This window comes from Petromyzon marinus, chromosome 54, assembly GCF_048934315.1.
Source record: "Petromyzon marinus isolate PM22_M1 ecotype Great Lakes invasive population chromosome 54, UKy_Petmar_22M1.pri1.0, whole genome shotgun sequence".
NCBI classification, from domain to species: Eukaryota; Metazoa; Chordata; class Hyperoartia; order Petromyzontiformes; family Petromyzontidae; genus Petromyzon; species Petromyzon marinus.
The window spans coordinates 4,932,455-4,958,503 of record NC_133720.1 but is presented as its reverse complement, the minus strand read 5'-3'; the positions used below and the strand labels follow the sequence as shown (position 1 = coordinate 4,958,503).

General features: G+C 47.0%; 3 protein-coding genes and 3 non-coding genes across 6 annotated transcripts in view; 4 read left to right on the top strand and 2 right to left on the bottom strand.

Moving 5' to 3' along the window:
* COX4I1 (cytochrome c oxidase subunit 4I1) overlaps positions 1 to 26,049 on the bottom strand; it is a 293,476-nt gene that overhangs the window by 124,778 nt on the left and 142,649 nt on the right. The window lies entirely within an intron of this gene.
* RPL13 (ribosomal protein L13) lies at positions 1,347 to 7,681 on the top strand. Its single transcript, XM_032974463.2, has 6 exons — positions 1,347 to 1,484; positions 3,010 to 3,135; positions 4,568 to 4,709; positions 5,615 to 5,788; positions 6,532 to 6,588; positions 7,456 to 7,681. Exons 2-6 carry the CDS (start codon positions 3,032 to 3,034, stop codon positions 7,618 to 7,620), a joined length of 642 nt encoding a protein of 213 aa, XP_032830354.1. The 5' UTR covers positions 1,347 to 1,484; positions 3,010 to 3,031; the 3' UTR covers positions 7,621 to 7,681.
* On the top strand, positions 2,552 to 2,631 carry LOC116954283 (small nucleolar RNA MBII-202). Its single transcript, XR_004404712.1, has one exon. It is a non-coding gene; the product is annotated as a small nucleolar RNA MBII-202 (small nucleolar RNA).
* Positions 4,208 to 4,287, top strand: LOC116954284 (small nucleolar RNA MBII-202). Its single transcript, XR_004404713.1, has one exon. It is a non-coding gene; the product is annotated as a small nucleolar RNA MBII-202 (small nucleolar RNA).
* On the top strand, positions 6,859 to 6,948 carry LOC116954282 (small nucleolar RNA MBII-202). The gene has a single exon (XR_004404711.1). It is a non-coding gene; the product is annotated as a small nucleolar RNA MBII-202 (small nucleolar RNA).
* Positions 9,987 to 25,184, bottom strand: LOC116954150 (carbonic anhydrase 1). The gene is made up of 7 exons (XM_032974618.2): positions 25,080 to 25,184; positions 18,275 to 18,472; positions 15,295 to 15,413; positions 13,772 to 13,867; positions 13,194 to 13,256; positions 12,094 to 12,249; positions 9,987 to 11,018 (listed from the first exon to the last, which is right to left on the bottom strand). Exons 1-7 carry the CDS (start codon positions 25,111 to 25,113, stop codon positions 10,911 to 10,913), a joined length of 774 nt encoding a protein of 257 aa, XP_032830509.1. The 5' UTR covers positions 25,114 to 25,184; the 3' UTR covers positions 9,987 to 10,910.

Below are 26,049 nucleotides of genomic sequence, written 5' to 3'. Positions count from 1 at the left end.
GAACGGAGCTAATTCGCCCAGCCACTCTCACTCATTCATTTTACTCTCGCGAATTCGACTCGGCCTGGTCTCTCTTCAGTTGTGACCAAGTTAAATGGAATCAACTTGAAGGTTGATATGGTGTCGTGGAAAATCATATGGTGGCATACCGTGTCAACCCGTACGGTTTACCCCGTATTCTTGTACAGGGAAATTGAGTTTTAAGGTCCATACCGCACACAGCCGTTTCAATACGGGCAACAACATTGTTTTGTCTATTTGTTTGTGTTTCTCGCTTGCGATGGGACTTTGTAGGATGAACGTTGAGATTTATAAGGGGCTCGGTGTGACCAGTAAGGTCTTACTTGATCTGTAATAATGTAGGGCACTGATAGGGGTTGACATTTATGTAGTGAGTGTACTAGTGGTGATTGTCTATTTGTGTTTCTCCCTTGTGATGGGACTTTGTAGGGTGAACGTTGAGATTTATAAGGGGCACGGTGTGACCAGTAAGGTCTTACTTGATCTGTAATAAGGCAGGGCACTGATAGGGGTTGACATTTATGTAGTGAGTTTACTAGTGGTGATTGTCTAATTGGGTTTATCCCTTGCGATGGTGACTTTGTAGGATGAACGTTGATATTTATAAGCGGCACGGGGTGACCAATAAGGTAGGAATTTGTCTGCAATAAGGTATGGCACTGATAATGGGTTGAAAGCCATGTAGTGAAGTGGAGTGTTTCGTGTAGTGTATAGTAGTGTAGTGTAGAACAGTGTGGTGTACAGCAGTGTGGTGTATAGTGTACTGTATAGTGGAGTTTATACTGGTAGGAACGAAGTTGTAAACTGAGTGTACCAGCCTGCAATAGATTAATGTGTCCGTCCGTCCCCTTTCAATACTTTAACGAAGTGAAATCTCGTGCTGTTGGGTGTAAAATCAGCAATAGACAGCGCAGAGACTTGTCCTACCAGCCCACCCTGCAGGGACCTGTTATAGTTTAGTATATAGTGTCGTGTATAGGATGAACGTTGAGATTTATAAGAGGCACTGGGTTGACCAATAAGGTCTGAATTGGTCTGATAAGGGGTTGACAGCCATGTAGTAGTGTAGTGTATAGTGTAGTGTACAGTCTAGTGTATAGTAGTGTTAGTGTACAGCAGTGTGGTGTATAGTGTACTGTATAGTGGAGTTTATAGTTTAGTGTATAGTGTCGTGTATACTGTATAGGATGAACGTTGAGATTTATAAGGGGCACGGGGTTGACCAATAAGGTATGAATTGGTCTGATAAGGGGTTGACAGGTTTGCGATGGCAAATCCTGCAATTTTCGCACGCAGTCCCTTTAAAGGCGGGGCCAATCAAGTCTCGCGAGACTTGCTCATCACGAGAAGCGCCCTCGGCCTCAAGTCTCGCGATAGCTCGGACGTGATCCCAAACCGCCGCTTTAAACCCCCCACAATTCCGTGCGCGGGTCCCTTTTCCGGCGCGGCCATTCTCGCCAGCGGTGAGTGTCGCTCCGTGGCTCCATCGCAATCGGCGCCCATCCGCGGCCGCCCGCGCTCCGCACGGCCGCGCCACGGCCGCGCTACGGCCGCGCTCGGAGAGCTCAAGTAGCCGCGACGTTTGGCGGCACGGTCGGCGCGGATGAATGGGGAGACGTCCGGATTCGCGCGAGCTGGATGGAGACGTGTCGCGTCCTCCCTCTCCTTCCCTCCTCGCTTTGCCTTCGTGCATCGTGAATCTCGGGCCCTCTTTTGATTTTATCTTCCGTCCCGTCTCCTGTGGGTTCGATTTGCTTAATCGTAAAATAGACGGACGTGTAACGTGCGAGGGAAACGTGGAACCCGTTTGTTAAAAAAAAGACGATACTCGGGAGTGGAGTCGTAAGGCCAGAATCTTTGCGTGAATTGATTGAAGCGGCGATACCCTTCGTACAGTAACTCAAACTCGGGTCGCGCTGGTTCAATCCACCGTGTTGCCGCCCACGTGTTGGGGGAGACGTGAATTAGATGTAACGCGCGGGTTTAACAACGGACAACACTGTTTACAAACGTGTACGCGGGCTTTGGCACGCGGCGGCGCTAGAAGGTGCCATCGATGCTAGGCTGTGATGGTGAGGAATAGTGGACGTGGGAGGTAGGGGGGGGCAGCCAAAAGGCGTGCGACGGATCTCGAGAGTTCGTAACACCTCGAAGATGGAGCGCGAAAATCCCGCTCGTTTGCAAATCCTAGCCGTGGGTTTGTAACGTAATGACCTGGACGTCTGTAGGGGGGGGTGGGGGGGAAAGCTCATGGCTCATCGGGATTCCTCCAGTATAAATAACTTGTGATTGTGGCGTTGACTTTGGTGGTGAGAGGCCCTTTGTCCAGCAGTGGATAGACCGTGGCCGCTGCTGATGTTGGGATGGGCGCGCGTGGGGTTGGTGGTGGGGGGCTCTGAGAGCTATCGCGGGATTTTTTTAAATGCCCGCAGGAGCCCAGTAATTTGACTAGTGGGTTGACTGTGGAGTAGGAGATAAATTACTTGTGAAGTGTAGGACACAAGTTAAGGGGTGGCAATCTTCTGCTGGGTGATGACATTCTCCGGAATCTCTGTACATCTGTTGATGATACCATCGAACCCTTTTTGTCTGACGGCAGTAAAACCCACCCCACTATCTTGCTCTTCGAGTTTGACATAAGGATCGTGATTTGTTGTTTTAATCTCCGTAACGGTGGTGTGTGCATGGATGTACACACAATCATCTGCACGAGTGGGTGTTACCAAAATGGTGTTAACCACGTGACCAGCTGTGCTTATGTTTTTTTCCTTAACGCGTTACGTGTATCAGAATCGTATTTATGCATACTGGAGGAATTCGACGAGCTATGCAGCTCGTTTTAATTTAAGTCCAGAGCTATGAAGCTCGTTGTATTAACTTAAGTCCAGTCTATGCACTGTCCGTTGAGCTTCTTTCGCGCCGGGCCGTAGCTAATCGGTGTGGTAGGAACGTTGGATTTACGCGGTTTTTTTGTTTTTGGTTCCGCAGGGCCGACTAACAAAACGCAAGCATGGCGCCCAAGCGGAACAACATGATCCCAAATGCGCATTTCCACAAGGACTGGCAGAAAAGGGTGCGCACGTGGTTCAACCAGCCCGCCCGCAAGGAGCGCAGGTCCGGTATACTTACCACCCGCGTGTCGCATGTTTCCGCATGGCGCGCGTCGGGGCCCGAATTCTGGAGGAGGAATCCGATTAGCTATGAAGCTCTCCTTATTTATTTTTTTGCCCGCGGATGTCCAGTACGGGGCACGGAGTCGGCGAGTCGCAACAGCAAACATAATCGGAAAAAACGAGGCGGCTAAATGAAGAAGAAGAAAAAACGATAAGCAAGTCACTAAATGTAAACAATATAACACGTCTAATTTAGCAAGGTTGGGCAAGGCAGCAGAATGCAACAACAAAACACTCCCAGACCCCACCAAGATAACAGTCCCTCAATGAAATGGCACGTTAAAATTTAGACTATCGATACACAGGTAATGATCAAAGTTACAAATCAAATTTGCGAATGTGATTCGATCGAGCAGTAATCTTCTGCTTCAGGACATGCGGGAATACAGCGTGATTCCCACTTGGACCTGCACCACCACATCACCGACGTTACCAAGTCCCCCGCTACGCATGCTGGGTCGGTGGCACCGATATTCTAATTGAAAGGGCCAAACTACTTAAACAAGTGTGTTTAGCACGCGTTGGTGATTCGTGTGTTTGCTAATGTATTTTACAGTACATTTTTTGCCTCTTAAGTCCGTGCTGTACTAGTGACGAATTGGCATGTTCTGTTTACGTGACAACCCTTACTAGTTCGCTGTGTCGGGTGTTGGTGGGTTTTAACAGCACATATGTTTATGCGAGCTAACCCAAAAACCTCTTATGGATTATGGCTCAAACTTATTTACCTTATTGGCCTACACATTGTGTGGCCTAGGTGTCTTGAAAAATACGACTTGTCTAAATGGGCTTGTGCATATAAAAATAGTTGACCCCAAATAGTTTTTTTTAAAGGTTGGCATTGTCCATTTTGGAGTGAACATTTCCACTTGTACACCAGTTTTGGTGAACCGTGGTTTTCTCTTTAGAGCACTCAACCACTGCAACAATTCGTAACCACTGCAGAGGCAAAGCGATTTGAAATAAATTACTTGTGAAGTGTAGGACACAAGGTGTGGCAATCTTCTGCTGGGTGATGACATTCTCCGGAATCTCTGTACATCTGTTGATGATACCCTCGAACCCTTTTTGTCTGACAGCAGTAAAACCCACCCCACTATCTTGCTCCATGAGAGTATGCACTACAATTATAATATGTAATTTTAAAGCAATTTGTTATAATTGTAGTTTATGTTTAAATATTGAGTTGCTGCTGGCACCCTGTCACAATCCATTATGCCTTGCGATATAAATAGAAAGTAATGATAGTGTGCCGTGAGTTAAATCAGAAAACAAAAGTGAGTTCCGTAAAACCGGCGATGGGTTTTGCAAAGCCATGTTCCATCATCAAGAACCAAGGTTTGACCACCGCAGTTGTGCGCATTGTCCCATAGGCGCAAGAATCGTCTTGCGAAGGCCCGGAAGATCGCCCCCAGGCCAGTGGGAGGTGACCTCAGGCCCATCGTGCGCTGCCCCACGCTGCGTTACCACACCAAGGTGCGCTCCGGGCGCGGATTCTCCCTCGAGGAGCTGAAGGTGAGCACTTGCGCGTCTGTCGTTTCACGTCTTTCCCCTTGGGTGGTCATCCAACTTTACATCTCCCTGCTTCTGCATTTTACATGGGCAAGGGTTGAGACTGAGTAAATTGTATTGGTGATGTTGGTAAATTTAAGATGGCTTTGTGTTGACCACCTGTTGCATAGATGTTGGGGGGAAGCTGCCATGGTGGAATGGTTAGTCCACTGTACTTGGAATCCAGAGTTCACCAGTTCAATCCCCTAACATGGCAGGGTTGGATAAAGCGGATTTTACTTTTGAAAATGTGAATGGCACCCGTCTGAAGTTTTGTGTTCTGACATCGGTATTGTACACCTCCATAAACATCTGATTCCAACAGTTCCTTTGTCAATCAGTTCTTCAAATTATACTCTTTGGTTTTTTTCGGTAAAGTCACGTAGGTAAAATAATTTAGTTGCTTTCATTTATTTTACCTACGTGACTTTACCGAAAAAAAACAAAGAGTATGAATCCTTGCAGTCTCGAAAGCTTCAAATCTTCAAATAATATTTGTTTTACTTATCTATGTACAACACTTGCAAAGCTAGCCAGATGTGCTCAATTCAACTTAATCGGCACATGATGGGGATACCAAGGCTATAAAACTTGTGATCTCTTACAGAAAATACATTTAGTTCTCTTAATGTAAGCCTACAATTTTTTTCTTATAAATCTCGAGTATATGGCATATGTAGAAATTGCTGTATGTGCTTGTACAACATGTCGCTTAATGCTTTATTGCTCGGCGTTCTTTGCTAATTTTCAGAGGGGGGGGGGGCACTTTCACTGATAATACATCAGTGAGGCACTTAATGGCCACCAGGTGCTTGCCTTGCAACGAAGAACACTGCTCTACATGGAAACCCTTTGTGTTTTCCCCCCAGGCTGCCGGCATCAACCGCAAGGTGGCTCGCACAATCGGCATCGCGGTGGATCATCGGCGGCGCAACAAGTCAACAGAGTCCCTGCAGGCCAACGTGCAGCGTCTCAAGATCTACCGCTCCAAGCTCATCCTCTTCCCCAAGAAGGCCTCCAAGCCTGCAAAGGGAGACAGCTCGGTGCGTGTTGCGTTGTTGTTGTTATTGCTGCGCTTGGGTTACCCAGGAAAGCCTCGCAGAGTCCCGTGGCTGTTTTCAGGAGAGTCCTGCCATGTTTTCGCAGTTGGGGGGGGGGAGGTGTGATGATTGCCATGTATTAATTTTGCAAGTAATTTTTTTTCACATTTGGATCATGCCATCACACAGTGCCCTACTCTGCTAATGGCGTTGGGATATTTAACGTCCTGAGTGAAGCAGATGGACTTCCACACCTTGCTAGAAGTTTGTTTAATGCTTAAGCTGAAGATTTCCCTTGTAAACTGCCTTTAAGGCTACATGCAGCATTTTCCCCATGCACCAAGAGTTGCTGCACCCTATTATGTAAATTTGCACGTAAATGCAGTTCCACTCTTACACACATTGGTTTGAAGGTGTTGAAGGTTTCAAAGCGCTTGTCTGCTTAAAGGTGAACTTTGTTGGTTTTAAAATAACGTCTTGCCTTGTTAGCTGATCATGTCATGGAGCAAGCATATTGACACAAGGATTTTGTGCATGTACACACCAGTTGCCCCTTTCCATCATGGCAACAATCATGTAAGGCGTATTTCAGCTGTTACCGGTTTTCCAGCAGTGGGACCCATGGCGCGTTTTCCATAATTGTTCCACACGCGGTGCAACCGCTGTGTTTTGAAGGATCTTGTGAAATGGATCAAGAAGTGGTCTCGTGAAACGTTGCCTTTCTCACCGAGTTTGTCTCTCTCTAGCCCGAGGAGCTGAAGCTGGCTACACAGCTGAAGGGGACGGTGATGCCGATTTCACAGGTACGTGCTGCAATTATCAACATGTTTGTGGTGTCTAAAGCTATACATACGGAGTCGTGTGTGTATATTGGTGTGCTTTCATGCACACTGTTCATCCGTAACATCTGTTGCACAGCGTTTTCTGTTATTCGTGCCTATTTGTAATTTTTTCAGGGGTTTTGCTTTTTTAAAGCACCTCGTTTAGGGTGAACGTACACTCGAGTGCATTTCGCTCAATTAGTTGACGAAATTAACGGTTTATTTCCACTGGTCTGACATTTATCGGTCGTGTGATGACAGCTTCTCCGGAATCTCTGTACCTCATTGATGAAAATCCGTTTGAACCCTGATTTGTCTGACGACCGATGATGCAGTGGCATTTTATAGTCTAGTCACTACGACTACACATGCTAGTGAGAAGTGGCACTAGCTCACGCTTCAGATGTTAAATCAGTAACTTTGCATTAACTGTTCAAATGACGATGCATCCCAAATGGCAGTGCTTCCGTTCTGGCTACACCTCGGCTATCTTACTGGCTGTCCATCATGAGTTTGAAGAAAGATTAATGAGTGCATTAACTTAATAAATAATTTGCAAAGTGTCAGTTGAGTCGTGTAAAGATGTTCTCTTAGTTATTTTAAAACGACTCGCGGCATTGTGGATAAGTAGCTACAAGATGAAGCAACCATATGCTGTATATTAATATGTAATTGCACGTAATTATCCAGTCGTGTGAAATTCCCCGTGTTTTCAGACGGTGGAAAGGTCTTCTGAAGAGACACCAATGCGTATTGTAATGTCCAATGTTTAGGTGTTTGCTTATAATTAATTCAATACCAACCCGCGCACCCCCCATCTCCTTTCCACCAAAACTCTCGTTCCCACAGCACCAGAGGGTGGAGAAGGCGCGCAAGATCACGGAGGATGAGAAGAACTTCAAGGCGTTTGTCACCCTGCGTGTGGCTCGCAGCCACGCCAGGCTCTTTGGCATCCGCGCTAAGCGTGCCAAGGAGGCGGCGGAGGACGGCGGTGTTGAACCCAAGAAGAAGTGAGAGGGGGGGTCACTCGATCTGTAATTCGGGATTTTGATCAATAAAAGACCACAGCTCGACACTTGGATGTTCCGTGCTTTTGATTTGTCTACGTTTCTTTGGTGGTGTCTGAAGTTTTTTTTATTTGCGGTGAACTGTAATGCGTGTGACAATGTGGTGTGACGCCTTTGTTTGCGTGGTAGTTTAGTTAACTTCCTGTTCTCGTTTGTGTTGATACTCGTCGACTAAAATTGGCTGCATTTTAATCCACAATTCCATATTTGAACTTTTAAGATTCAGCTTCCTTTCAATATTTGCCTCAAAATCAAAATGTCTTCTAAAATGAACCATGGTTGTGGGTTCCTTAATCAGAATGGGAAATTGGACATTTATACGACAGGGAGATCTAGTCCATAGAGTGATAACGTTTGGCTTCCCACAAATCAACCCCCGCCTTTGTCAATCCGAGAGGGATGATGTGCTGGAAGGTAATTTTACGTCGTATTTTTTTCAGTTCTGCGTGTTTTCACGACTGTTTCTCTTCGTGCATTTGTAACCCCCCCCCCTCCGCCCCGTGTCGCCTTCATTTTGCGTCCACGTCTAATATTCATTGCCAATTTCATTTCACCGAGTGCAGCATTGACGGCGGCCTCCACATGCTTACAGGTCGTGGCTTTTAATATGATGGTACCTTGGCACGTTGATCAACTGTGGGTTTGTGAATACAGGGGAACACGGACTGAAAATGCAGTTCAACAAATGTTGCAATGCCACCTGCTGACATGGCCCCGAAGCAGTATATAACACCCGTTGTGCATCGCATTTGCCAATTCAGGGAATATCCAGGCTGCACCTGCTTGGCTTGCGAGACCCGCTTAGCGTTCCGAGTGATCTGGTCACGTGGCCGTCCAAATATGCAGCCAAAACGAGATGAAGTTTTAAGATAGTGTACGATGTTTTGCACTAGAGGACGTTGTAGGCCACATTTCCGACGTTTGACAAGACTGCCTCGTGGTAACGACGTGTGCAAGTTACACCTGGATTCGATTCCCAACTCGGGCGCCTTTCCTTGTTCCGTTTCCGCCAATTTATGGCAAAACATACAATGCAACTCTGCGATACTGTCATTTCTCGCACTTCCGATGAGCTACGTAGGGTGCGAAAGAAGCTCAAAACAAGTAGCGTAGGAATGCGAAGTAAGAGGAGTCAAAACTTAAAATGAGACAATTGGGCGACGTTTCGGGCAAAGCCTTTTTTCAAAGCACGTGCAGCGGCCCGTGTAGAGACGGAGTGGATAGTAAGGGGTGGAGCCGGCACTTGTTTACACCGTGAGGGCCTGATGAGTTACATTGAAAAAATTAAAGCCTTTTGCCCTTTCCAGCAATAATGCGGGAGGTGGTAAGATGTTCAAACGCCAGAGACATCTGTTGCCAAGGCCTCAAGTCTGCATTGGTCACACGCGTGTGGTAAATACTATATGCAAAACAAACATTTTCTAATCCGTAAAAGGTTTTTTTGGGTTGCATTGCGTAAAAACTAATCTCGTTAAACCCGACAGCCAATTAATGAGATTTGTCACGTTAATCAAACGTGCCAATTGGTTACGAGTAAACCCACATTTACAATTCGAGTACCGTGTTTTGGCGGTGATTACAGCTTCACGCGATTAGGGGCCGTCCATAAATGACGTCACGAGATTTTTGACCCCCCCCCCTTTCGGCACACAGCGTCACAAAAAGTCAGATCCCCCCTCAAATATGACGTCACAAAGCTCTGTCCCCCCCCCCAAAAAAAAAAACATGTTTCAAATCGCTTTAAACTATTGTCATTGTAGTGCGTATTTAATGTGGTGCTGCACTCTGATGTAGGAGAAACATTTATTACAGTCTTATTTAATTAAGTAGGACGTGTTGTATATATACAAAGTTGCGCATTTTGATGTGACGTCACATTTCTCTAACCCCTCCCCCCTCGTCACATCGTCACAAATGTCTGACACACCCCTAGGTGGGTGACGTCATTTAGGGACGGCCCATTAGCCATAATTGTGAAGAGTCTCCTGGTTTCCGTCGTTAATACGCATTGTCTTTGAAACTAATACCAGTGAAGACGATTCCTCCAGTCGTGATAAAGTTCATGAAAAAGGGTCCCATATATAATGACTTTAATTTAAATGTTTTCTGAACAGTTGTTTAGACGTGGATAGGCACATGAACAGGCAAAAGAACTCGTTATTATCCACGTTATCTCTGAGGCCTTAGCAGGAAAAATAGAGGCCACTGTTATTGACGATTGTGCTGAGATTTTTGTTGTTTCTGCACCACTGCAAACGCCGTAGCAGCATCACCACCACAATTCGCTTAAAACGAGTGACAACTGAGCATAAGTGACACAAACGTTGAGTTTATTTGATCTTTATTATCCCAAAAGCAACAGTCGGAAGCGCAAACTGATTTGAGCAAACGGAAATGTGCTTTACAGAGTAAGCTATTAAATATTCACGGATCATTGGTGTTTAAGTTATTCACTGTTACTAACTATTGTATTGTCAAAGTGGTCCTCAGCCACTTTCATTAAACGGCTCATAAAAACAACACTAAAAAACGGAATAATTTAAACAGAATAATCACTGCGTTTGAAAATTTGATAAATTGTGAATATTGAACATTTAAAGTTTGGCACAAATCTTCACGTGTAAGAAGGCATAATCACGGCATTTCACTTCGATTGATATATTAAAGCACAAATAGCAAACGGAAGCTGTCTCTGGATCCAGTGTTTTAAGTGCTGTGTTACATTTCCAGTCATAGTCACAAACTTTGGTCCCCCTAGCGGACACTTTGCAAACCAAAAGTATTAACCAAGAAAAAACGGCACACATTTATGGGTTTGATAAGCTAAACATTTTTAAAACGTTGATCTATTTTTTTCTGCCAAAAATGAGTCGACACTTGGAATTGTTAAATATATCTAGGTATAAATTGTGTGCCAACGTTTGTGCTTCTGTCAACCAATATTCAATCCTTAAAAAACAATCATTGCATACCCAACAGGCAATTCACTTAGATACTCATTCTATATGATCACCATCAGCCATGATTTATCTACTGCTCGATGAATCCCCTCTACAAATTTGTCAACTATCTACATCCTACTATGTATATAATTTTAATGATGTATTTGGCACAATGGGATTAGTAGGTGGACACAATTCCACAACCACCGTGACTCGGCGCAATTGGCACAACAGCACAGGCGCGGTGACAAGCGGTGACACGCGCGCACACGGGACCCTGCGTCCAGCGGGCTTTTCACTTGAAGGAGGCCTGCACCACGCGGCCTTTGAGAGGCTGCGTCGGACGGAAGTTGCACACCAGTTTGGAGCCGTCGCTCGCTTTCAGTGAGCGGAATGCAGCCAACTGAGAGGTAAAAAAAGAAGACGAAAGATGAGAGGCAGATCCCCGCCCCCGTATAGCCCTTAACATACCAGAGGGCATGTGCTGTTAGCGAGTAGCACGGCACACGATGGTTTCTGTTGTCATTTTCGCTCCTTCCACACGAGACCAAAACACTTAATTTGTGGAAATTGGCCAAATATCCCGACGGAAGACGCTCCTGCAAAGATAATCTTGAGACTCAACGAGGCTCCGGCAACAACCGCCTTTTGTCACGAAGTGGCAGTCACGTCACCACGGCGCTTGTGCCAGGCTACGTGCACGTTAAGGCGATGTGAAGTGTCGAACGCCCGCTGATAGGAGGTCACGGGACAGACACAGGTGCCATGGGTTGACTGAGATGACCGGCAGATGCGCCAACTTTGCCCTCTACTGTCCCAACTTGCTGTGTTTAGCAGCTCCCCTTGTGAGCGTCGCTTCTCTGCCCTCTGCTGTTGCTGGAGGAAGACTGCCTCCAACTGCCCAGTAGCGTCCTTCTCGAGCCTCCTCCACAGAGGCCGATCTTAGATCCATATCCTCTCGTAACACATTCCATCTCTTCTCTAGCCCGTGCCGCGCACGTTTGGCCCTCTATCCGGCCGAACAAAAGCTGTGCAGGCATGCGGTGGCTGGGCATGCGGGCTACATGACCCAGCCAACGCAGCTTTGCCTGCCGGAGGAGCTCACCGATGGGACTGTACAGATAAGTGAGGCAAACTTTTTTTTAAATTTTAGCAGGTAAGGCCCACTGAGCTATATAGCTCTTTTTGGTTAGAAGCGACCTGGCCACAAATGATAGCTCAACGAAGTGGCTTATCGTGGACATTTATAGCAGTCAAATACTCTAAACGCGTGTCGATTCTAAATGTGGAGGGAAAGACCCGGAGGACCCGGAGAAAGATCCACGCGACCACGGGGAGAACGCCCCAACTCCAAATATACAGGCGTCGGTGGTCGGGATCGATCGTACTCACGACCTCCTGTATACCAGGCGAGGTAGTTAACATCTCGCCACACACTCAAGCACCCACGGCGCTCCCAGGCCCCCTCCCCGTCTCACCTGCTCCTTGCTGGCGGAGATCGGATCCTTGAGCACGATCCAGATAGCGCTCTCATTGAGGGGCGGGGTGGTCAGAGAGCCCAGGTAGGACCAAAAGTCCAGGGACTTGGGCAGGAGAACCGAGGGGTCGTAGTTCTTGAAGTCCGCCTTGGCACCCTGGAGTAAAAATAAATGAATACGGTGCTGCAAGTGAGGTCGCTTGCAACAAATGTAGTTTTTTTTTCACGGTCTTAGCGTTAATGTTGGCTCAGGTCAAAATTCAGGCATCCAGCTGTGAAATTAAGCCTCCAAAACTCCGACACTATAGATTTTTTTTAATCTTTCAGCAATGTAAATATTTAAATAACAATTATTTACAATATTTTTCAATCCGCTACTGGATGAAAGCCTCCTCCTCCGTGCTCTGTCAGCCATGGAGGTTGTTGAACCATACGCTGGTCAAGTGCACGTATCTGAAAGTCGGGGTGGCCCAGAATCAGTTTAGATATCAATCGCCGCTGGTGTTCGCCCTGGCTGGGAATCAAACTCAGGTTGGTGCGTTAATGGCCGCAGTGCAGCGAATAATTTCCGCCCACTGACTTCCCATGGAAGTCTAGCAGAGATCAAGTTGAGCTCATGCGCTCGAGATGTCATCTTTGCTGAAACGGAAGCTCAGCTGGGAAGCTTAAAATGTTGACGAGTGAACTCTATAGTGAAAGAGACCCTAACTATCAAAACCGTTTATAACACATTCCTGCGGAGGGAGCTGGTAGGAACGTTGGGTTGCTCGGTCAATGGCCAGGGTCAACGGCGTCGATTATTAATTGCATTATCATTACCATTGGATGGCGAAGTAATTTTCCGGAGCATTTCTATTCGTAAGCAGAGTTTGCTATTTTTCTTTATGTCGAACGCTTCCTATAAATCCAACAGCGATAACACCACCTTAACCAAAAACACGTGACTGACGTTATTCTTTTTGTTGTTGTTGCAAACCGGTGGCTTGTAACGTCGATTTTCAGACATACTAGGCAGTCCACAATGTTCGTGTTCACAGACGTTGCCCGTGGGATTCTGGGATTGTGCGTCACGTTGTCGACGCAGTCGGTCGTTGTCCTCACCTTGTCCGCGATGGCATTCAGAGCGTCCGTCACCTTCTGCAACCCTGCGTTATTTGCGCCAACCTGGAAAAAAAATATTGAATCCGACAGTCAGCTTTACCGTTACACACTGAAGCTGAATATGAGATCCCCCCCCCCTCCCGCCGCCCTGGTAGCAATGTCCAGGGGGTGTGCTTGCCCCCGACAGTCTGTTACAGGCGATGCAGTGGATCTTTGTATTTGTGAGTGTAGGTGGATGAGGGTGGTGAGTCTGGGTGAGGGTGGATGTGGTGAGCGGTAGTGTGGTGGTGGGCGTCTACGAACCCGGCTACCCGAGTTCGATTCCCGCTCACGGCCACCAATACCGGTGGCGATTTTTTTGAACCGGTCCTGGGCCTCCCCTAGGCCGACTCAGCCTCAAACGAGTACCTGGTGCGGTGTGTAAAATCATCGCCACTTGGGAGACAAAGGTGGTCAGGCACGGTGCTGGCCACCCACCCCCTCGTGTACCGTTCGGGTTTTCATAGGTGCTCGCTAACAGCCCTTGCCCCAACAGTCTGTAAAGGCTAATGGGGGGGATCTGTGTTTGAGTGAAGCACCTTCACGAAGGCGCCCAGCACAGCCAGCCCATCGCTCTTGTCTTTCGCCTCGTCAAAGCTTGCGTACTTGGCCGCATTCCAGTGCACCAGGTGGAGCTGCAACGGAGAGACATGGGCGCGGTGAGCCACTGCATGGCGGACGGGGGCCACGTGGGAGGTGACGCACACCTGTCAAACCCCTATCAGTGCCCTACCTTATTACAGACCAATTTAGACCTTATTGGTCGCCCCGTGCGCCTTCTAAATATCAACGTTCATCCTACGAAGTCACATCACAAGGGAGAAATACAAAGGAACAGAGAAAAATCATGTTACTAAAAACGTGCTTTTGTTGCCCGTATTGAAACGGCTGTACCCCGTATGGACCCGAAAACTCAATTTTCCTGGATAAGATCAAGGGGTGAACCGTACGGGTTGACGGCTATGAGACGTCACGGGGATGTGTCCTAGCATGTACCCGTGCAGCGGTGTGTCAACCCCACTGTTGGACGAGGGCCTCCCCGAACACACCGCGTGAGTCTTGGGTGGGTTCGTGAAAATGTTCTTAACCACGCTGATCGATAACTGTGGGGAGCATAGACTGAGCTTAGAAGTTCAGTCCAGCGGTGGATTTTTGTTGCGACAGTGACACCCTCCGTTTCCCACTCGCCTGTCCTCGCGCGCGATGGCAATTGGCTCGGTTTGCAGAATGCCAATGTCGAGGTCTGCCAACCATGAGAGGGCATTAGGGGGACAGAGAGTTTGTGTTGAGCGTTTGTTGGTCACTCATCCCAGGGCTACGCAGCAGGCTTTAGCTTCCGTGAGCCGATGGGTTCTAGTCCCCTCAATTGCAATCGTACGGTTGCGAACAAAGCGTTCAGAATCAGAGTATTTGTTGAAGCTTGAGGAATCCGACGAGCTATAAAGCTCTTTTTTTCACAGATGTCCAGTAGGGGCGGGTCAAAACGTCACAACAACAAACAGTACAACGCCACGAATGGAGTGCAGAGTATTGAAAACGTTAGCAAATCACTGAAAAACTATGCAAATAAAACTTTTTTTTAACCATGAAAATCCTACTGAGCTATTGCAACACTGACCCCAATCCCTTTTATCTTTGTGTATATAATACAAGTTACTATTATTATGACGTTTATCTTTTAAGGGAGGATCTGCATATGGGGGCGGGGGGGGGGTGTTTGGCCAATTTCTTATGGTGTTGCGTGAATGTGTCACACAGGATCCCATATACACAGTGACACCCAGGGTCACAGTGACACCCAGGGTCACAGTAACACACAGGGTCACAGTGACACACAGGGGTCACAGTGACACACAGGGTCTTAGTGACACCCAGAGTCACAGTAACACACAGGGGTCACAGTGACACACAGGGGTCACAGTGACACACAGGGGTCACAGTGGCACACAGGGGTCACAGTGACATACAGGGGTCACAGTGACGCACGGGGTCACAGTGACGCACGGGGTCACAGTGACGCACAGGGTCACAGTGACAAAGACAAAGATCCCCCATATAGCACCTCGGCAGAGTAGGACTTCCCATCCACGGTGTGCTCGGATCCCTTCGCGTCAGAGGCCCCCCAGTGGAAGTGGAACTGCTTCAGCTTGTACGGGTTGGCGAGGGGCCCCCCACTCAGCACTGCAAAGACACAGACAAAGATCCCCCGCGTGTATCGCCTTCGACAGACTGTTGGGGCAAGTGCTGTTAGCGGGTAGCACCTATGAAGGCCGGCACCACTCCCAGCCGCCTTTGTCTCCCCAGTGGTGACGTTTACACATCGCACCAAGTGCTCGTTTGAGGCTGAGTCGACCTAGGGGAGGTTCATGACCGGTTCAGATAATCGTCACCGGTATTGGCCGTGAGCGGGAATGGAATTCGGGTCGCCGGGTTCGTAGCGCAGCGTAGCGCTAACCGCTACACCACCGCTCCACCGCAAACAACAACAACAACAACAACTGCCCTTCGTTACTAAGTGGCGGTGATGTCACCATGACGCTTGTGCCAAGGCATGTGCACTTTAAGGCTGACAGGAGGTCACGGGGGAGACTCACAAACACGCACACACGCGCACGGATAATAAAACTATTCACCACAAAAATATAGCAGCAACAGCAGCCAACCCGGTTATATTACGTAGCATGCACATTTTGACAATGTAACAGAATTAGGTCACGAATGCTGTATAAATTAATTAAGTTATCCAGGGAAGTTGTATAAGGAGTCTTGAGACTCTTTTTGGGAGGCCGCTGCACTGGGATCTGTGGTTCAAATTCCTGTCCAATGCTCATCTCAGCTTCCCTCATCACAAGTCCCCTTGCCACCTAAAACGTCTTCTCACGATGTTGTCCTCTCGTCAAGAGATATCCAGCGCTGGATCCCTGATGACAACCTGTTGACTAATCCTTGTCCTTAGTAATGTGTTTTATTTTAATCAATCACATCTTGCCACCATCCCTTTGTGCATCTTACTCTTGGGGACTGTCCACAGGGATTTCACCTCTCGTGATTTTCCCCCAGGATCATCCTCCTGTTGTGCCCGGCCGTCTTGGTAAACATTCTTAAGTCTTGCCGGGGACATTAATAGCCCCAGTTTTGTGGGGTTAGTAAAGTAATAATCCAGCACAGTTGACACGTAAAGTCCTCCCCTCTTTCGGTATTGTGAGATATCCTTCTTCCCATTATATGTCCTGGGTTTAATGAAAAAAAAGTGAGGTGGCAAGCATGCCCGTCGGTGAATAACTAATAATTAATCTCTATCATCTCCACCGCTATACTAAGACACCACGCACCCATAGAGAGATTAAATTGTGCTAAAATTTCCCCAATTAACCTTTATCTAAGTGCATAAATGCCCATTACGTGACCGGAGCTGCCGACGATGAATGACGGAGGGAAAGTGTAATCGCGACCAAACTTTACGAATGTTATAAAGCGAGGCATTGTGCGGTACATAGAACGTGATAAAATCAGCCCTTTGCCTTCGCCGCAATGTGAAGCAATATCCGTAGGAGAGATTGGTTATCGTTCGCTGTGCTCTCATTGTTCTATTTAAGAGTCCAGTTCGTCTCATCCGTTGGCCACGCTCCAGGAACACGTCCGAGGATTCAAAAGTAAGAACTTGGTCGCAGCCCAACTTTGAAAACTAATTTATTGAGAACTGCTTTTTGTGTTTAGTTTGTTGTCTTTTCCCTTGCACCTCAGATTAGCGCGGGTTGGCTACGTACGGTGCGAAAGAAGTTCAGCATAAGTACACATAACTAATTATTCAGTGGTGCACAATCTAAATTAATAAATAAAAACATACTCAATGTATTGGTCAATAATACCACTGTGTGTGGAAGGAGTCTTAAAAAGAAAACTAAATAATTAGGTCATGTTTTGGGCAATGTTCTTCATAATTATCATATCATACATACACATTTAAAATAATCATGACACTCTTGAAGCGTAGCCCTGTTAAATGCAGCTTTTCTTGCAGCGTTCAATGATGTTGTCAAGATGGCATTGAACGGAGTTTGCGTTGGAAAGCAAAGCTAAATGGGTAATTCAAGTATATACGATAACCACTCATCAGTGCTAGGGTGCAATAGTGTAGGATTATGGTATTATGGTCTAGCGCAGGGGTCAGCAACCTGCGTCTCTGAAGCAGCATGCGGCTCTTTAAAGAACTGTTTGCGGCTCTTGAAATATAGAGTTTTTTTAAACCGAATTAGAAAAAAAATGCCTCTTCTTGCTGTTTTGGTTGCCCACCCCTGATCATGGGAGGTTCAGTTTACCATGGGAGTCCAGTTTACCATGGGAGTCCAGTTTACCATGGGAGTACAATTTAGCATGGAAGTCCAGTTCACCATGGAAGTCCAGTTTACCATGGGAGTCCAGTTTACCATGGGAGTCCAGTTTACCATGGGAGTCCAATTTAGCATGGAAGTCCAGTTCACCATGGAAGTCCAGTTCACCATGGAAGTCCAGTTTACCATGGAAGTCCAGTTCACCATGAAAGTCCAGTTTACCATGGAAGTCCAGTTCACCATGGAAGTCCAGTTCACCATGGAAGTCCAGTTTATCATGGAAGTCCAGTTCACCATGGAAGTCCAGTTCACAATGAAAGTCCAGTTTACCATGGAAGTCCAATTTACCATGGATAGTCGGCATCCTGCATCTCTGGAGCAGCGTGCGGCTCTTTTAAGGAGTCCTTCGTTACGTCATCTATTCAGGACCATCACCGTCTCGTATTCACCACCACAGTGCATTGCGCCTCAAGAAAAATTCAGTTGGGATTTTTGTTGTTTTAACCGAATTCTAAAAAAAAAAAAAATGGCTCTTGTTATTTCGGTTGCCTGCCCCTGGTCTAGCGGCAGGCAGGTAAGTTTGCCTTTAGGCCGATAATCCCCTACTGCAAGCCAGCCGGCTAAGCAAAGTCCCAGCAAAAAAGAAACCCGATTTCGAGAATTCGAGGCAGGCAATGATAAAAAAAAAAAACCAAAACCACGCTCGCGTACCACTGCTGTCGCCGGAGTCGTCGTAGTCCACGGAGAAGGAGTGACCGCTGTTGGAGATGCTCTTGGCGTCGGCGCCGGAGTAGCTCACGGAGAGGGCGCCCAGCGCCGCTTCGTAGACGGCGCTGGCGGGCTCGATGTCGATGGGAGACTGACGAGACCCATCGGCGTTCTTAAAATGCTTGCCCCACACCTCGGGTCCTGCAATCATCGCACGGTCATCGTTGTCTTCAATCCGAGACGATAACAGACGTTGTGACACAAAACCGCCTGCATTTATTTCTGTCAACTCGACACGTGCCCCGGTACGCGGCCACGGTTTCACAGAAGCAGAAGGTCGGACGCGGCCCGGGGGCGGGCTTGGTGGAGAGGGGCGGATTTGGGCTCACTGCCCCGTGTCCAGGTGCGGGGAGACTCGAGCAGAGAGAAGCGAATGTTTATATGGGGGGGAGGGAGCGACGAGCGGGGGGGGGGGGGGACATACAAGTTGTAGTGTAATAGCGCCGGCTGGTGACCAAAAGCGGCAACTGCGGTGTACAAACAGCACACACGCCAGTGGCCGACAGTATACACGGTGTGTGTCGGCAGAGTGGAAGCACTCGGGCAAGGGTCATGGAGGGGTCCACCTGGAAGCCCCTGGAAGCTCCTGGTGGGTTCGAGAAGGGGGGCGTCGCCGCTGCCGTCTCTGTCATCCCTCGACGTCGCGCTGCTGGATAGCCTGCCAGCTGCCTTAGCTAGCTAGCGCCACCGATGTGTTGCATCGGCTAGTGTGTGTATCGGCTAGTGTGTGTCGTCGAGGTCGTGTGTGTTCATAAAAGAAGGTGCCTCCACAAATGTCGCCTCCGAAGTCCTGCACTACACAAGTATATGGGAGGGAACGGTAATGGGGAACATACTATTATAGGGGAGGGAACGGTAATGGGGAACATACAAGTATAGGGGAGGGAACGGTAATGGGGAACATACTATTATAGGGGAGGGAACGGTAATGGGGAACATACAAGCATAGGGGAGGGAACGGCAACAGGGGAACATACTATTATAGGGGAGGGAACGGTAATGGGGAACATACAAGTATAGGGGAGGGAACGGCAACGGGGAACATGCAATTATAGGGGCAATGGGGAATATACAATAATAGGGGTAGGGAACGGTAAGGGCGAACATAAAAAAGCATCATGGGGGTGGGAGGGGGGGGAGCACACGAAAACGCATGAGAGGAACGTGACGCATTGCGCCTTAAGATTCTAGAGCTGTGAGTGTCTTGACCTTCGTCTAGAGACGGGTTTGTGGGTGCAGCCCGGCGACTGGTCGGTCACTCTAAGGCGGGTGAAAGGGCCTCCGGGAGAGGTAAACTCAAGGGTAGTTGGCCTGCTCATCCGCACTGAGCAGACGTGGTTCCCCATTACCGTTCCCACCCCTATACTTGTGTAGTGCAGGACTTCGGAGGCGACTTTTGTGGAGGTGGTGGGAGTGCCACACACTTTAACCCACCTCGCGTGACCTGCCGACCAACTTAACCGCGGCGGACAGATTTGCATTGCTCGCTAGATGGGGGGGGGGGGGGTGGTGGTGGGGAGAGGCGGACGTAAGAAACGTGTTGGATGGAACCGGTGATGTCCAGTTTGCAAATCCAGTTCGCAGTTCTTTTTTTATGGCAGAGGAAGGAATTAGGCTGGAGAGAGGTTTATCATTTGAGCCTAAACTGTGGTCTCTCTTGTGAGTCTTTGTGAAATGAGTTTCGAATGATTTGGAAACACACCGTGACTATCATATAGCTTGATGCCAGTTTTAATGGGAGTATTGTAATACCAATTCAAAGCAGATTCTCACGTGATAAACTACCTTGGCATATGCCTGTCATTTGACTGCATCTGTAAATGGGCGGACCTCACTCTTCGAAGAAAGACATCATCATCAGTAGAGGTCACGATTAAGAGTAAGGGTAGAGGTAACCCCACACTAATTAAAACAGTGACATAATTAACTGACTTATGAGGTTTCCCGCGATATTAATTAAAGTCAATTTCCCGAAACATATTTTGCACGCGTGTGTATAGCTCAAAGATCACTTGATACACGTCACCTAGTTTGCGTTCCGTTACATTTTTGCCTGTTGCGAACATACCGTTAAATTAGTTTGACTGAATAAAATGCGAATAAAATCAATTACAATGCGATTCAGATTGAGTGACACTCCAGGATTATCAACCCAAGCTGTGCGATCAGCAATGCAAATCGTGTCATTGTTAAGGGGGCAGAGAGTTGGGTAAAGACGACTTAAGTATAATTATTACCCTCGTAACCAAAACTGCCGATAAGTGTTGCGTGTTCGCTCTATCACAGCGCTCCACAACGCATTTACCTATGCCTGGCCATCTCGTTAAATGTTTAACTACAGGTGACTTTTAAACCGACCACTTAAGGAGCCACTCAATAGCTATAAAAATAATAATTCTGCCCGTTTGAACCACGAGACCGCAATCACCGTGGTCGTGCAAAGTCCGCGGGATGGCTCTTATCGAGACTTTACCACGCGCCGGGGTCACGCAGGATCACGGTCGAAAGACCCTAAAGTCGTGGTTCTTAACCTTTACTGCAACCTTGCACCCCTTTGGTTCTGAATCGTTATATATTTTTTTAATATAATGTCAATAAATACATGGGGGGTTTGATTAAACAAAGTACTTTGTATTTACGTGCCCGTGATTAATTTGTCTTTTCGATGATTTGCCTTTAATTAAAAAAAATCTGCCCGCGTCTCACACCCCCCAGAAAGGGCATCTCCGCACCCCCAGCGCGTGCGTGCATCCCAGGTTAAGAACCATTGCCCGAATACATTTGCAGGTGACGCGCTGTGTCTTTAACGGGCTGTTTAGGCGGCACGTCGGGATGTCTATGCAGGCCCGGATTGTTGGGCCAGGGCAGGGCCAGCAGCCTAGAATTTGACCCCGCACCATGTTTGAAAAGCAAGACTGTAAGAAGCACTGTGAAACACCCAATGGGTAACTTGGAAATGAAAGCAACAGCGACATTACGTGTATAGTTCTGTGCCTGAAATTAAAATAAGGTTTTGCACTTTGGTAAAATGAAAACAAACAAAAAATGCAACTTTGATTTCCCACCGCGGTTAACAAATACGACAACGCAATGCGTTCGTACCGCTTCACGGTGGCCATCGGGTGACGGCGTCACGGGTCCAAATTAGTTCGTTGGTTTAAAACCAAAGAGCAACATCGCAGACTAATGCCCACCACTTGCAGGCTGGTGCATAACCACGTAAACCTTGTGTTGCACAGGGACAGCTGCAATCAGGTAAGGGGCAAGATGTTAACTACCTCGCCTGGCATACAGACGCTTGTGGGTTCGATCCTGACCTTGCTGTATATTTGAAGTTTGCTGCGTCTCTCTCTGTCTCCCCCCGTGGTCACCTGGATTTTTATCTGGATCCTCCGGTTTTCCCCTCCATATTTAGAATCAACACGCGTTTCGGGTGTTTTGGCTGCTATGCATTTCAACACGATAAGCCATTTCGTTGAGCTACCATTTGTGGCCAGGTCGCTTCTGAAAAAGCTATATAGCTCAGTGGGCCTTACACCTGGTGAAATAAAAACATTTTTTTAGTTTAAGGGGGTCCCCCTAGAACAAACAAACTGCGCTCTGTGAAGGCCCGACTCCAGTACGTCTGGGATGGGATTGGAGTTGGGGGCACTACAACAGTGACAGACTGCTAAGCAGCAGAGTGAACTTGGGTGGAGTCAAAGGGGGCATTTGGTTGTGCACAGTCGACCCTAGGACCCGCCTAGCCCCAACCCTGCCTGGCTCTGAGGCGGTGTTAATGATTTAGCTTTACGATTCATACACTGTATCACGTCAAAACAACGACAACCTAGAATTGTAACTGACAATGTGGTATCAGAAATGGGTGGTGGCAAAAAAACGAGAAAGAGAAGGAATTTAATTGACAAAGAGTGGCCCACAAAGTTGGACTCGTCCTTGGTGGCCCCCCCTGAACACTTAAACCGGTGCTGGGTTTTCGAAATAAGTTGGGGTTTTTGTTTTGCTACAACGTGCCCCCACTGAGGATAACAATTGGGAACCCCTGGATATACCGTGCAAGCCTACACCGAGCAGTGCATAACCACGTAAACGAAATAATAATTATTTTACTTAAGATGTCATTTTAACAGGGCCAACAGGTACTGATTTTTTGTGTGCTTAATGGTCACCCCCCCACCACCCGGCACCTCGGATTAGCGCGGTTGGATATGTACGGTGCGAAACAGGTTCGGCATACACACACACACACATCGCAAACCTACATTCATACACGCACGCACGCAGGTGTTATGCACACAATAGTAACGCAAACAATAACACCCAGCGGAGGTGGTCAGAATCTCACAAAAGGCAAAAAAGTTGGCGGTGAAGGGAATGTGATTCCAGCAGCTCCGCCTTGACAGCGGTGCCAGTGGTCTTACTGTGATGGGGCACGCCTGAGACTGCCATCACTCGTCGCTAAACATGACATTTCTTTGTTTGTCAAAAGGCCGATTCGTTTTCCTTTGACAAATGTAAACGTTTGACCTCTCTCGCTCCGTGCCCTACCGCCGCCGTTGGTTTGTGGCCTCCGCAGGCTTGGGGCACCGCGTGTGGTTCAACCGTTGGTCTGTGAGAGGGGAGCGTGGCTCTCGAAAGGAAAGTTTCTCTGAGCCCACGCCGTTGCCGATCGGAAAAAAAAAAGACTCCCGCAATAACTTGATTTCACTTTGCTCGCGATCGACTCCAAACTTCCTTGATAATTAAAATTAAATACGTTATTGGTATTCTTCTCGGTCGATTAGCAAACGGTGTTCTAGCACAGTTTTGGAATGACCAAGGTTTGTAAAACATGCATTTATAAATATTAAAAGGTCAGAGATCAAGACATATATACAGTAGTTGATCACCACTGAGAATAATACCTTTTTTGAATATATTCACCGCTTGTTATTTCCCACATGTCTCAAATAAAAAAATGTTTCGATACAATTTTTTTACATATTCCAAAGTTATTGCTGCAGTAATAAATATACTTTTTCGTATTATTATATCCCACTCTCACACCTCTGATTAGCACGGTTGGCTACGTACGGTGCGAAATAAGTTCGACATACATAAACACTCTGAGTATATTTGTATTTTATCGCGTGTACATTTTTTTAAATAGCTGGACGCACACTCACTGTTTATGCTATCCAGTATAATTCGCATGCAACTAAACATTGAGAAGGGTCTCTTATCGAAACACACCGATCGAGCATATCACAGAGACGGTAGAAATCAACAATCTCTACTCATTCCCATTGATGCAATCGGAACAACTTGGAAAATGTGTGCAAAATATAAACTTTTTAGCACTTTGCCATGGCTACAATTAGTGGCAACGGTACGATATGTTTCTGGAGTGTAATTTTAACAAATTTTATCTGACCTTTCGCTGGAAATTACATCCAGATCTTAACGACAGCTCAGCTAAAAAAAACTAATATATTGTAAAAAAAAATATCCCACAAGGCAACTCGATTCGATTGGCACGGTCGAGTGGTGGCGGGTCACAGTGAAACGATCCAACCCAATAGTATCCAATTATAAATCATTATTTTGCTCGCGAAAGCCTGCTTATAAAATGCTAAGATTACATGTCATCCAGAAAATTAATACTCATCGCCATCCATTGACTATCCACTGCTGGATGAAGGCCTCCCCATGTCATCGCCACACTTTCGTCTAATCATAGAGCGCCAAACTTTCGTCTCCTCTGCCGTTTTGTTATCGTTACTTTTACAAAGGCACGTTTATCCATCTAGGCTGCAAATATTGTACCAACGCTATCATTGGCCGAGAGTTATTTAAAATATAAAATGACAAGGTGAAGCAATGTTTCTGCAGCCACCCTTTTTCTTCAGAAACTGAGAGATCGGAATGACTGTGACTTTCAGTGGCAGGCGGCTGCGGTATTATCTATTTTAAGACAAACTGTCCCGTAAGTGCTGCCTTCGCCTCTCGATCTGCTCGCAGAAGGAGCCAATATGCGATCATATGTTCACTCAATTTTTTTCAATTGTTGGGTTTGGTGGTAAAGTTATTCCATCCCCTCTGCCTTTACACACAGAGGACAGGAATCTGTATTTATGCTGGTGGAATCCGATGAGCTATGAAGCTCTTTTCTTAGAGGTGCCCAGGTGGGGCACGGGGTCAGACATTCACAACAACAAACAATACAGAAAACACGTTGGGAGTGAAAAGTATAGGAAAGGTAAGCAAGTCACGAACAGAACCAACGCAGTCCCTGAAAACATTTTATCTCACATATTCACGCCTGTTATCATTTTTGTTATAATAGAGTGTACTCATAGTTAACGAATGCCAAGTGAACACGTTTTCCAAACATAATACCATATTATCTCCCCAATTTGAATGCTCAGTTCCTGCAGAAGAAGACGAGGACGCTTTTGGCACGTGGAGCGAAACGTCGGACATCGTGCCGAACAAACGGGCGGCGACAATGCGAAGAACACGTCTCATGAGGCGAGACAAAGACAGAGATCCCCCGTATAGTCTTAACAGACTTTTGGGGCAAGTGCTGTTAGCGAGCACCTATGAAGGTTGGCACGGCACACCGCACTGGGTACTCATTCGAGGCTGAGTCGACCTAGGGGAGGCCCAGGACCGGTTCAGATAATCGTCGCTGGTGTTGGCCGTGAGCGAGACGCACACGTACACACAAACGCCAATGTGCTGTGACCGTGGGTGTGTAAAAACTTACCGTTCTCAGAACCGTAGCCCCAGTGTTCGCACATTGTTGCTAAAGAGAGCTTGAGGACCGTAGTATCAGATAAGGGTTTACGAGGAGTTCTCAGCAGATCGCTTGTCTGACGATCTTAGCTCACCCCAAGGAGCGCCTTTTATAAGGACCCACGCACACACGCACACACACACACGTACACACACACGCAATGGCACGCCTACTCGCATATATGCGGTTCGTGCAAGTATACTTACACACTCATGCTTAGACTGAAGAAAATGACACACGGATAGCTCTATTCATGCACGGTGTACAAAAATTGCCCATCTTTCGCACGCGTATATTTCTATATGCCTGCTTTTTAGGCACACGGGTATACGCGTGTGCGCGCGTGCGCGTGCGTGACATTGCGAACCGTCCAATATGTTACAGGTGCATGCATTGGGGTACCTGTCTCTTTCAATACATACACAGCTTGAAGTTCACTGACATTTGTGACATCTCAAATCCACACTTCTGCCCAGTTATCCGGTATTGTCTTTGGGCAATTAATTAAAATGTCCTTCTGCAATGCGTAAACCCTTAAAAAAAATATATAATTTGTCCAAAAATCTGAGATATATAGAATATTTGCGAAACATCAAACATCTAAAACGGTATCAAATATTTAACAATGCTCAAACATCCACATGCAAGTTAAGTAAATGCACATCCATAATACATCTAAGCATTATCCTTTTATCACGGGACTCATTGAGGTTTAAGTAGTGCAAACAACGAAATATAAGTGCATGCACGCTATTTTATTTATATAATTGTCAATAATTCATCAGCAGCCGTAGTAGTTCGAGATTGATTTTTTTTGTATATGTACTTTGCATACACGGTTGGGATATTTGGCGAGGCGCGTGTGTGCGACAAAAAAAAACAGTTTGGGTAAAAAAACTTTTTTTTTTACGGCGGTCTCGCGAGTTTGGTTCACAGAGAC

Excerpts from the sequence above, each read along its gene's own strand:
- LOC116954150 (XM_032974618.2), bottom strand. The coding sequence starts at position 25,113 with ATGTGCGAACACTGGGGCTACGGTTCTGAGAACG. Across the intron at positions 18,473-25,079 it reads GGGCTACGGTTCTGAGAACG|GACCCGAGGTGTGGGGCAAG; the intron begins GTAAGTTTTTAC and ends CGATGATTGCAG. Across the intron at positions 13,257-13,771 it reads TGCTGGGCGCCTTCGTGAAG|GTTGGCGCAAATAACGCAGG; the intron begins GTGCTTCACTCA and ends TTTTTTTTCCAG.
- RPL13 (XM_032974463.2), top strand. The coding sequence starts at position 3,032 with ATGGCGCCCAAGCGGAACAACATGATCCCAAATGCGCATTTCCACAAG. Across the intron at positions 4,710-5,614 it reads TCTCCCTCGAGGAGCTGAAG|GCTGCCGGCATCAACCGCAA; the intron begins GTGAGCACTTGC and ends TTTTCCCCCCAG. Across the intron at positions 5,789-6,531 it reads CTGCAAAGGGAGACAGCTCG|CCCGAGGAGCTGAAGCTGGC; the intron begins GTGCGTGTTGCG and ends GTCTCTCTCTAG.